The sequence below is a fragment of the Lonchura striata genome, chromosome 5, assembly GCF_046129695.1.
Source record: "Lonchura striata isolate bLonStr1 chromosome 5, bLonStr1.mat, whole genome shotgun sequence".
NCBI lineage: Eukaryota > Metazoa > Chordata > Aves > Passeriformes > Estrildidae > Lonchura > Lonchura striata.
Window position 1 is genome coordinate 15,580,849 of NC_134607.1, and position 12,443 is coordinate 15,593,291.

Consider the following 12,443-nt stretch of genomic DNA (forward strand, 5'->3'; position numbering starts at 1 on the left):
TTGCTTTCAAAAAAAAGTTACTTTTGAACCCTGTCCTGCAGCCAGCTGAATCAAAATGCTGACTTCAAATGATCAGCAGCAGTAGGCTCTGCCACAGTCCCATCAGGCTTTCAGGCAAGCACCTTCACACCTTAGGAAAAGGTTTGCCCAACCTCTGCCTTATCATGACACACACAAAGAAACTCCCCTTCAGCTACACTCCTCAGCATCACAATCACTTACACTGAACACCACGATCCCATTTCTTTGTACTCTACCAGTTTTCTTAAATTATATTTTGAATTGGAGTCAGCTCCAACAGATGTATTAGCTTGATCCTACACAAACAATAACACATAGAGAACTCCTAACAAGGCAGTTGCTAGTCAAAAATGTAAGATATGCAAGCAACTCTGCCCCATTTCCTGCATTTTTAGCAGCTCCAAACAAATAGCAGAAGGCTGTTGTAGTACTTGAGGCTGTGTCAGAGTGATCAAAGAAAAATAATGAGGTTGGCTCTCCATTACCAACTCAATTCTAGTCAAAGTCTGTTGAAGAAATGTCATAGCATTCCCAGACAAAAACAGACTCCTTAGGATCTGACAACACTTCTCCCCTCCTGAAACGAATTGGAAATAAAGACTGAAATTATTAGCGATATTAACAAGATTTTCTTTCAGAAGTAGACATTAATTGAAAGCAAGTTAGGTTGAGATGGGGAGGAGATTGCTGCAACACTGCAACTTGAACAGTATCTCTCCCAGCCATCTGCTTGACTGTAGAACACATAAGCCTTGCTTTAAAAGCCATAAGGAATGGCAGCTAGGGCAGTGGGAAGGCTCTAATGGCAGGCACCATAATTTTATCATATTTTTACAAAGAAGCTCCTTCCTGTTACAACCCATCACAAGCCAGCCTGTATACTTGAGTATCCTGAACTACCATCCCAGCTACATAAGCAAATGGCTCAGTTAATGGGTACAAGTGAGACACAACCAGTCTGCTTTAAAAGCCAAAGGTTATGAAGGAAGACAAATGTGCACAACACTTCTCAAGGAAGGAAGAGAGAATGAAGGAAGCAGTCTCAGTGTTCACTGAAAAATGCTGGATGCTTTTTTAGGTTAGTAACCCATCATCTGACTGTTTGCCATTAAAACTGCACTGTGAATCACACAGTCTTATATTGTGGCACCCAAAACTGCACACAGTGCTCAAGGTGAGGCCACATTTGAGTAGGGGACGAGAATCACCTCTCCCAACTAATTACTGATGTCGTGCTTGATGCACCCCAGGATTCAGTAAGCTGCTGCAGTTCCTTCTGGATTGTGGCTGTTCCTGGTATTTCCTTACTTTCCAACAGACAGCAAGATTAATTAATACTGAAAATAAAGTAATTACATTAGCCATATAAGAAATTCCTGATTTTCTCAATAAAATGATCAGTGGTTCAAGTGGTTCAAGTTTCAGAGAAATGAACTTCACATTTCATTTGAACCACACTCAAGAGCTCCTATAAGCACCATTTCTCACCTCTAAACCAGAGATACTTTATTAGTATATAAAAAGAAAGTAAGAAAAAGAAGTTCATCCAAGCTGTTTGTCTAACTGAAATAAAAAGAACCTAAGCAAGCTGGAAACTAGCTGCAAAATTGGACCTGTAAGGCAAATGGAGTTCAAATAGTGAAAGCTGGGGACAGAACTGAGAGCCTCTCCCTGACTGAACCCAAGTTAAACCATGTTTGTCTTCCATAGCCCAGAAAGATCATCCAGTGTTGTGAAAAATAAAACAGGATCGAGGAGGAGGTAAAAAGGGAGAGACAAAGAAGCAGAACAAGAGTATAGCAGATGAGGGGGAAAGAATAAGCGTGAATTACACTATGTGGGTTAGAGGACAGGAGAACACATAGGAGAGACAAAATAGGTAATACACAGAACAGTGCAGGAAGTGATATGCTCTGATCCTTTACAGGAAAGAAACAAAACCCAACTTATGAGCCCCATGACAGGGACTGCAAATAGCCAGACAGGATGTGACAAAACAGAAGCCTCCAAAATCCAGGACCTTCTCCCCAGATTTCACTCTACGGGTAGTACTGTGTGCTTAGACTTTCCTCGACAGGCAGACAACAGAATCACCTGGCTTTACACTGTAGATTGTGCACAGTGGTCACAGGCTACATTAAACTCCCACTCTCTGAGTCAAAACCCAAATATTACTTTCCATCTTCAGCAATATCTTGAACAATTAAGCAATAGCAAAAAAAAAAAAAAAATGCAGTTGAAAACAACTATCCTCTAATGTTGTCCCCACTGTAAGTGTTTTGCTCAGTGAGGTGGGGGAAGGATGAAAGGAAAGTGGTAGGGAAGGGGTGAGGACATGGTCCAACACCCAGAACTACTCAGTTGATGTTTTCTTCTTTTTACCAGCAACTCAAATTCAACAGACAATAACAATCCAGAGACATCTGACACCTGACTGACTGTTGCAAAATGTCCTGATTTGACATAGACAATTCCACCTTCTCTGGAAACACTGCTCCCCTGCTAAATTTGGATTATGTACCACCTTGCAAAACAGAACCTAGACTATGGCTTGTCAATAATTTCAGGTATCACAGTTTGGAGTGTTTTGTTCTAGTGGACATATCAAGGCTCTTCAGCTGGCAGCTCTTAATGGATAAAAAAAATCACTTCTCTACCAGCAAAAAGTGAACTACTCTTCCATAACATCAGGAACCACTGTAGCATTGTCAAAACTGATAAACCCCAGGTTTCAAGCAGTTTGTGAGCAACACTTCTTGACCTCTCTAATTGCAACTATGTCCCTCCCCATACCAGTTCTCTACACAAGACCTGAAAGCATCATCATGGTCTCCACATAAATGCTCACCATGGTGAGTGGGGAGGAAAAAATAAAATAAAAAATCCTCAACCAATTCTGCATAGCTCTTCTAAGCTGCAAAAGGTTGGTTCTTGCTCTAAAGCATTTAATGCTTCTAGTAACTCTGACAACATAGAAAATACTTCCTCCTTCTTGTCCTGTTAAACTAATCAAGAGTTCTGTATAAAACAAGAAGTAGAGCTTATTGTCCCTTTCTAACTATTGTAAAATGGTAAATTACTATTTATCCAATAAAACTGATTGGAGAAAATATTTTTTGAGGTATATTCATAGTTACAAAACTCCTGAAAGTTCTGTATCCTATATTGTTGCTATAACGGACTTTTTTGAGTTAATCCTGTCAAAAATATTCAACAGATCAAAACAACTGAATGTGGCAGAGCACTGTGATCATGACATTTCTGACCTCCACCCAGGTATATTTCAGCTCTTAAATTAACTTTTGCATACAGAAGGAGAGAGATACAGGAAATATTGAGGTTACAAGTATGTGAATAGAAACTGACTCACCACAGTCCTTTGCTTGTTGGGCAGGAAGACTCTAACAATAGGCTTCTGTGGAGACTTAGGGTTATTCCGTGACATATCAGCAGGGTTTTGATAAACTGAAAGGGATGAAGGTGCTACAGAGAGGCTTGAGGAAGATGATGATGCAACTGTGTCTGTTGAAGCTGAACTGGAGACAGAGAAATCAGTTCCATTCCCCATGGATTCCAGTAACTGCTGTTCTCTCTGCTGTAGAGCATCAAGCTTGCTGGTGTACTCTTCATAGGCCTGTGAAGGAACAGCAGCTGTTTTAATCATGTAGTAGCCTCAGATAAAACCAGAAACAAACGTGAAATGAATACTTCCTAAATTAATACAAATTTCCCAAGAAATGAACAAAATGCTCTGGTGAAATTTTTCAGGATACAATGAAGAATATAATGTTAAACCTTCTGAACCAACAAGTAATGTTTTAATAAATTAAATGAAGAAAAGGATTGAAGAAATCATAAGTTACAGTTTCAAAGCACCTGCACTGAAGTTTCTAATTCACAACCACTTTAAAAAATGACAAATCTTTAACCAATATTGTCAGCTGCAATGCTGAATTACTATGCTCCAGATAAATTTATCATTCTGTTGGAATGACAGTTAAATACTTCTAATGCAATAATTAAGAGAAAGTTCAAACCTGCTTTTTATCATCTGTATCTGACTCCTCTGCTCACTATCCTTCACCTCTGGCACTATCCTACCATATCAAATAGTACAAAATACGTTCTTCAGTTATAATAGAACATAGTTTGCCCATTTCAAAGCCATCCATAACCATGCAAGAGTGATCCTTTGGAAGTTTTTTTAACATATTTTCAGCATGTTAATGCAAAACCCAATTACACAAATCAGTTTCTTAAACAAACAAAACCATCAATATTAAATTTCCCATTTAGTCTTTATTAAATGTAGTCAAGTTAAACATTATTGCCAAGATCTAGAAAACAAATACATAATCAATATATATTTTTCTTTAAAGTTTGTTATGCACAACTTTGTAACAAGAAAATTTTGATCGATATCAAGTATTAGAACCATTTCTTCAGTATATAAATTAGCAGAATATTTTTAAAAACCTGAATCAGTTAAGCAATATGTGTTTCACATTACATAATCATGTCAGTGTAGACCTTTACAGAAAAGAAGAAAAAAACATGTAAGCAGTTTCCAAACCCAACATGTAAGCAGTAGGGAATGCAATTTTCTGTTTTTCTTTATTCAAGAGCAAGATTCATACCAATATGCATATAGTTTTCAGTGATATTCAAGTATATTTATATTATTTTCAAGTATATTTATACAAAAGAAAAATACTTTCTGGTTCTGTTTTTTTTTAAAAATAATTATTTTACTTGCTTTCCTACTTTTCTGTCCATAACTATTGCTAATTAAAGTTACAGGAGAACTGAACTGACCAAATAGTCTGCAGGAAAAAGATAAATAAAGAGGAAAAACAACCAACTTTTAGCAGTGCAGCCACAAGTACTACATTTTATTCGGAATTTATTTCTCCAGGTTTAATGTGCAGATTCATCTAATCCAAACTGCTCTTGCTGTGTAAACAGTGGTTCATCCCTCCCTTTTTAAGAAAGCTTAGCATCCTCCCAGGATGGACCTATGTTCAACATGTGTCATGATCCCCACACTATTAACAAAGAAAATGATAATTTGACAGTGAGGACTAAGAAAGAAAAAGCATTTTAAAGAATGGTGGTGAACATCACAGTTGCAAATTCTAAATTTTATGGGTTCCACTTCTGATAAATATACATTAGCTGCAAGAAACTGAGAATTATTTAATATTTCTTTTAAAAACTGAAGATATCTAGCATTTCAGAAATAGACCCCAAACTCTGAGATTTAAAACAAACATTTTCACTCTAACCCAACTGTTTTGTCAAAAGGAAATTGAAAGATTACCCAACTATAAATAATGGCATATTTTGGCTGTACAGTAACCATGTGTCTCTCCTACTTCCAGGATCAACTTTGCATGGAAACTTGAGTAAAAGCTCCATGTGTCAAGAATTATTTTCAGTAAACAAAAATTAGGAAATATAAACTGTTACCATTTCACCAATACTGTTCTAAATACTTACTTCCCTTTCTCATGAACATTGCAAAATATTATTCAAACACATGCAACATTACATTGCTTCCGGACACTTGTGGGTTTAGTTCCTTCACAAAATTACACACAACTTTCAAAATACTCAATCCTACAATGTTTACATTGGCAGCTCAATCTGTCACTAATGCAAACGCAAAGTCAAATGATTTCTCTCAAGAGAATAAACAATGAGTATGGAAAGCTGGGAGCTGCAGCTGGCTTTGGGTTCTATACCACTGATTTCTGCAAAAGCTCTGTATTTTTTCTGAGAACAAAACCTCTCAAGTACCATACAGTTATTCGGTGTTCTAGCAGAAGTTCGCACAGAAAAACATAAAGGAACTAGAAATGCATTACTAGACTTTAAATATATTTTTCTCTTTTAAAAAAAGAAATTCTTCTTATACAAAAGGAGCTACAGTACATGCAGCAGAAACAGCCTATCTCAAATAAAATTTCATTTTATGAAGGTTAAGTACTTTGGAGAAACAGTTTAATCTGATGATTAGCACCAACAGACCTTACAAAGACAACAGCACCAAGTCAAGACAGACTAATTCTATAGAGCTAAATTCAAAGACAGTTACATCAGCAAAGCTGACCTATGGCAAGTATTTCTAGCTAAAAGGAAGATCATGTTGCAGATTCAGCCTGTCTACTAAACTGACCTGCAGTAACACAGCCACCTTAGCAGACAAGCATCAAGAGCTACACAAACCTTCAAATCCATCAAGGGTCATTGGGTCAACTATGAGGTTCATTCCTGACCATGTTTTTCAAAAACAAACTAACAAGATTAAAATTAAGTCTGTACAGAATCAATCGCATGAAAAATATTAATATGAATATTCAAACAAATAATTAAATCAAGAATTCTAAAGGCATTTCAGATGGAAGAGTTTAGGAAATCTAGATGCAATCCAATCAGTTTACATTTCGCCATTAAGAAGTGAGTAGTGTTCTGCATAAAACTTAAATCTTCCTTGATACAGAATGAGAAGAGAGAAAAAAAGGTTTGGAAGATATCTGCAGAAGACATCTAGTCCTAACACACATTTAGCACAGAAATAATTTTTAAGTTCAATGAGGTTGCTCAGGGCCTTATCAAAGCATGCTTTCCAATCTTGAAAGAAGAGCCCACAACTTCAGGGCAGCCAGTTGCAGAGCTCAAACCCCACACTCACGATGAAGAATGGTCTCTTATGAAATCAACTGGATGATCACTATGTGCGACATTACCCCTTCCCTGTTTGCTGTGCAGCTCTGGGAAGAGTGACTCTGACTCTCTCTTTAGGTTGAAAGAGCCTGCAGATTCCTTTTGAAGCTTCTCTTCCCCTTGCTGAACACCACCTCAAAGCAGTCACACAAGTAATGAGTGGATGGGTGCCTCTTCATTTGCTGCTGCAGCCCCATGTGCAGTTTGCTGCTGGTATTGTGAGAGTGCGTCACTGACAGCTCAGATTGCTCCCAGCTTGGTGTGAATTTACCAAGTCTCATTTCACAAAGTATATATTTGAAAAGTTGAGCATTAGATTAAAATTGGCACAACTTGTCTATCTACACATAATCCTATGGCTATCAAAAATAGAACAAAAAGTGAATTTTAATTATATTGCGTATCATATAATAGTCCCATACATATGAGAACACCCCTGAGACTTAAGCTAAGTAAAATGCATCAAGGCCTGATAAGCTGCAATGTCCAACTAAAGCATTACAAGATGGCATGTTTATATTTAATGTGCACATATGCCAAAATACCACTGCTCTCTTATTCTGCTGTATATATTCTGTAGTTTTAACGGTTGTATATACTCCGGAGCAGCAGTCTTAAAATTACTTCTTAAATGTTGCAATCTGACAAAATAAAAACTGACCTCAGAAGTCAACAGAATTTGAGATGTTATGCAGATATGCCAGAAGAGTTCAGTTGATGAGGACAAAGAATTTTCTCAAAAATATGCATTTCTTTTCTTACATATAATTTATATTATATTTGAAAATTGTTTTCTTGGGCCATGACTAGGCTATACATTCTAGTAAAATCATCTAAGGAAATAAAAAGAAACAAGTTGTTGTTTGTTTTTTTTTTTAAATTAATCTGTGAGAAACGCAAGTAGCAAAATATGATTTCTCCTCTCTCTGCCCTCTACTACATCTGGTTGGAACACCAGTCCAAACTGAAGCAGATAACTGCTTTTGCCATGCTCTCTGCTCTCTCTCTTTGTCAATCAGCTTTAGGTAATATCCACATATTGCAATACTCAAAAGCCTAGACTACAGGTTTCTGGTGTTTGAAACTGAGATTGTGTTTCTATTTAAAAGATGTCTGACCTTTTAGGCTGTTGATCAAACGCAAATCCCACTAAGTTAAATGGGAGCTGAAGATAGACAGTAACATACGTCACGATTTCTTCATTTAGTATGACTCCTAAATCTGTACTTAGTCTAACTTTAGACACTCCAGATTTGGTCCAACATATTTGAACAGCATCTGTTAGGAGGCTGGTAAAAACCAATCTGAAATTCTCAGAGGGCCATCAGGTTTCCCAGTGTCTATATGCAGTGTTAGCATTTTCCTGGAATCCCACAGTCTGGAACAAGCGGAGATTCATCACCAAGATCTATTTTAGACTGTATCTGCATGCTCTTGCAATAAGCATACTTCAGATTAGCAAAGAAGTAATCTTTTTTAATTAACTAATTTGAACTCCTGCATGGGTTCTTCAGATATACAGGAATAAGAAATTAGATACTCTCCTGATGTTAAATAGCCAAATTCTCAAAACTGAGAACAGCAATGCCTCTGAATAAAACACATTCTGGCAAAGAGAAAGCTAAGAAAAAATAAAAATCACAGTAGCTAGGGGCAAACATACCTCTACCCCCACAATTCTCATTTTAAATTGCTCCCAAGAGTAGGAGTAAGAAAGAGAATGATTCCTTCAAGACAGTATTAGAAATCTGACCAAGTTCTAAAACTTATTTTGATACCACTGTAATTCTATACATTTGCATACTGTTTCATTTTGTGTGGAGTCCAAATTCAAGAAACCAAACCAAACAAACCCCAAAAGACCTGGCAGCTTAGTCTTGGACTGTTAACTGAAGTAACCAACAGGTCCAGAATACAACCCCATCCCAGACAACAATTTACACACAAATGGGCCAATACTGTTTCAGTTCTTACAGGTAAGTGCTGGTAGGTAATACTGTACACATGACTATGGAGCAAAAAGGACACATAAGAGTAGGGAAGTTTAAATAGGTAAGGCCTCCCTGAGCAGTCATTAAGAGTCTATAAAGCCTAACAAATCTGATTAAGTAATTTAAACATGATCCCCCCTTCTAAGTTTTAGCTGAGTGCTTTTGGCCAGCCCGGGTCTGTGCAACCCATTCAGTTTTGTACACAGCATTTGTTACCAATATACAGACCTTTACTCTCTTTTCCCTAACTCAGCTTATCCTTTTCAGCAGTATTTTGCTGGTAGAGATAAAAGAAATAAAAATTTTGATGCATGCCCTAAAGAATACACAACTGCATATTTTAACCATTTTTGCTAAGTAAATCCCAGGTTTTCCTAGTATCATAATAGCAGCCTTCTTTGCAGTAAATATTTCCAATATTTACAATGCTTAGACAAACCCTTAGGAAAAGGGTTTTTCCATGGTGAGTCACAAACTATGTATTTTGGGAAACAGCACTTCACGGACTGATATAACGCAGTAAGAAATTATGTGGGAAGACAAAAATCATTGATGTTTTCAGCTACTGAGATACAGAGTGCTTCCAAAAAGTGTGGTAAAACCTACTGAGAAGCTCCTGCAGCCTCTTTTCCAGGAGAAAATAAAAATAAAATTAGTGTATCTACTGAGTCAAGCAGTTATTTCAAATATTGGGAGCACCTCTCCTATGAAGACAGGGTGAAAGAGTTGGGGTTCTTAAACTTGGAAGAGAGTCTAGGGAGACCTTACAGCACCTAAAGGAGCTCTACAGGAAAACTGGAGGGGGGCTTTTTACATGGACAATGTAGTAACAGAACAAGGGGGAATGGCTTTATAATGAAAGAGGGCATGTTTAGATCAGATATTAGGAAGAAATTGTGAGGAATTGTTCCATTGGATGGAACAGGTTGCCCAGAGAAACTGAGGACACCCCATCCCTGCTCTAGGTCAGGCTGGATGGGGCTTTGAGCAGGTTGGTCTATAGAAAGGGTCCCAGCCCATGGCAGGGAGGGTTGGGACGTGATGATCTTTACGGTCACTTCCAACCCAAACCATTCTGTGGTCTGACAGTGATTTTCAGGGGTCTTTTTGAGCTGAGGTCACAAACAGCAAATGGGAAAAGTTAAATGCCAAGATTATAGAAGAAGGAAATTTGGCTACAAGCCATTTTTGGATTTTAATACAGTCATTGCTTACTAGGTTTATTCTTTCTTCCAGACAGAACAAACAGAAAAGCTTTTCTTACCATCACATTAGAGAACATTGACAAGATTCCCAAAGCTATTATTAATTATAATGATTAGAAGAAAATTGTGTGGTTAATGACAAATGTTCTTTTCTTTCTTCTGTACATTTTGTTTCCTCCCCCTGTACCTTAGACACATACAAGTCTCTCTGCAGCTCTGGTCTCCCTCCTGAGCCCTAATTTTCCTGCCCAGGGAGGACCAGGGGAAGCAACTTGCTGCCCTCCCACTTTAAACTATATTTTCCACCCAGGCTTGCACTCTGCGCTCTTCTCCTCCTGCTGCACACTCACCTTCAAAAGACCATCACTGAGGAGTGATGGATCAAGGCAGGGAGACACCCCTAAATCCAAGTATCCCCTCTTGCAGGCATAATTAAATATATGCTGAATTCAACACAGCACAGGTTAACCACTTTCAATATTTCAAGAAAAGCATTCCTCTTTCGTAGTCAGTTGATGAAACCTGAAATGATGGCTGCAACAATTGTCAGTTTTCAAGTTCTTTTGATGCAAAATGCATTGACACCCTCTCCTGAAATTGGGAAAAAATTAAATCTGAGGGCAGTGAAAATTTTGTCTTCACTTTCAGATGAACACAGAAACAACAACTTGTATTTCTTGAGCAATGATAATTTCCTTTTTATTTTTAAATGAGATGTATGTTTTATATTCCTTTGAATGCTCAATTTTCAGAATTATTTTCTTGTTGAATTCTGCACTTTTCTCACGAGCTTCTGCTCCCTCCAATCCTTCCTTTCACTTTTAACTGAAAGGCAATGGTGTCACCAGGTTCAACCACAACTTCACTTGACAGGTCTTCAGAAGCAGCTGCAACACAGGCCAGGAGCCAGTGTACAGGGTGCTGCAAGTTCTGTGAACACGAGCAGACAGTGAGAAGTGTAGTAAATTAAAAATGTAAAGCCAGGCAGGAGTACAAAAGAACCAAATAATCTGTGATACTGAAAATCTACACACTGGAAGATGGATGGATAGCTGTCAGACTTGTCAGAAGAATAAAAATAGCCATGGTTTTGCAGGAAGCATTACAATAAAACTAGATGTTTACATCTAGTGAAAAGCAATATGGGTGTAAGCAAGGGTGTTCATTTGCAGATGCATACCTAGCATTTAGCTTTGGCTAATTTAGACTTTTGCTAAAATAAGCTAACATGCTTGTTGATAGCAACTTCGAGAGATAATCAAGAGACACAATCTACTCTCTTAAGGAGTCCTTAAGAGTCATTCACATTTTATGGAAAATGCCAAGAGGTCAGAGCAGAAGAAGGATTTTAATCAATAGAGGCTGAGGGATGAAGGGATTGAGAGCAACCCTGCTGAACAGGTACTAGTGAATGGAAAGTTGGACATGAGCTGGCACTCACAGCCCAGAAAGCCAAGTATATCTTGGGCTGCATCACAAGCAGCATGGCCTGCAGGTCAAGGGAGGTGATTCTGCCCCTCTTGTGACACCCCACTGGAGAGCTGCATCCAGCTCTGGGCTCCCAATGTAAGAGGACACTGGCCTGTTGGAAGGGGTACAAAGGAAGGTGACAAGATGAGAGGGCTGGAGCACCTCTTCTATGAAGACAGGCTGGGAGAGCTGGAGTTGGTCCAGCCTGTAATAGTTAAAGGGCCTTTTGATATTTGAAGTGATCTGTCAGAAAGATGGGGACAGACTTTTTAGTAGAGCCTGCTGTTACAGGAGTGGGGCTGATGGTTTTAAACTAAAAGAGGGTAGATCCAGACTAGACACAAGAAAGAAAACTTGTATGATGAGGGTGGTAAAACACTGGGACAGGTTGCCCAGAGAGGTGGTGGGTGCCCCATCCCTGGAAACATTCAAGGCCAGGTTGGAGGGGGTGTTAAATTGGATTATCCCTGATTGTAGAGGGGGTTAAACTGGATGACCTTTAAAGATACTTTCCAATCCAACCCATTCTATGAATCTAAGGCAACAAAGGGAAGGGTGATGCAGTTCAAGTAACACACTAGCAAAATCATTCATACAGATTCTGGGTAAAACCAGGACTGAATTACAGCCAGAAATTAGTCTTTGGCAAAGCAATAAAAAGAGAAAGATCAAAAGATGATGGATGGAATCTAAGTTCCATTACTTCCCACCTGAGAGTTTTGGTGAGACTACACAGACCACATCAAGACCTAGACATAGACTACAGTAAAAGCTTAAGGGGAAAGAGGAGCCCTCCACAGAAGTCAGTGATGACACCCAGGTACAGGACTTGAGCCCCAGACCCAATATCACACAATAACTCTGTACGTGGCAAGTTTGCTCTAACATGTCAGACAGACATTTTTTTTTTATTTGTATCAAAACTATTGTGTTTTCTTAGTAGTTTTTCCTAGAGGCAAACATGTTTTTTCACACTTTATCACACTACATTCAAAACTTTTTACATATAGCTTTTTTCTTCTGTACTGCA

At 38.3% G+C, this 12,443-nt stretch overlaps 1 protein-coding gene across 2 annotated transcripts in view; it reads right to left on the bottom strand.

The window, feature by feature from the left end:
* Positions 1 to 12,443, bottom strand: part of BRAF (B-Raf proto-oncogene, serine/threonine kinase) — a 77,188-nt gene that overhangs the window by 46,590 nt on the left and 18,155 nt on the right. For both annotated transcript variants that reach the window (XM_021551949.3, XM_031507954.2), the window contains exon 3: positions 3,392 to 3,655. In XM_021551949.3, coding sequence (XP_021407624.1) covers positions 3,392 to 3,655 — 264 coding nt within the window. The remainder of the gene's footprint in view (positions 1 to 3,391; positions 3,656 to 12,443) is intronic.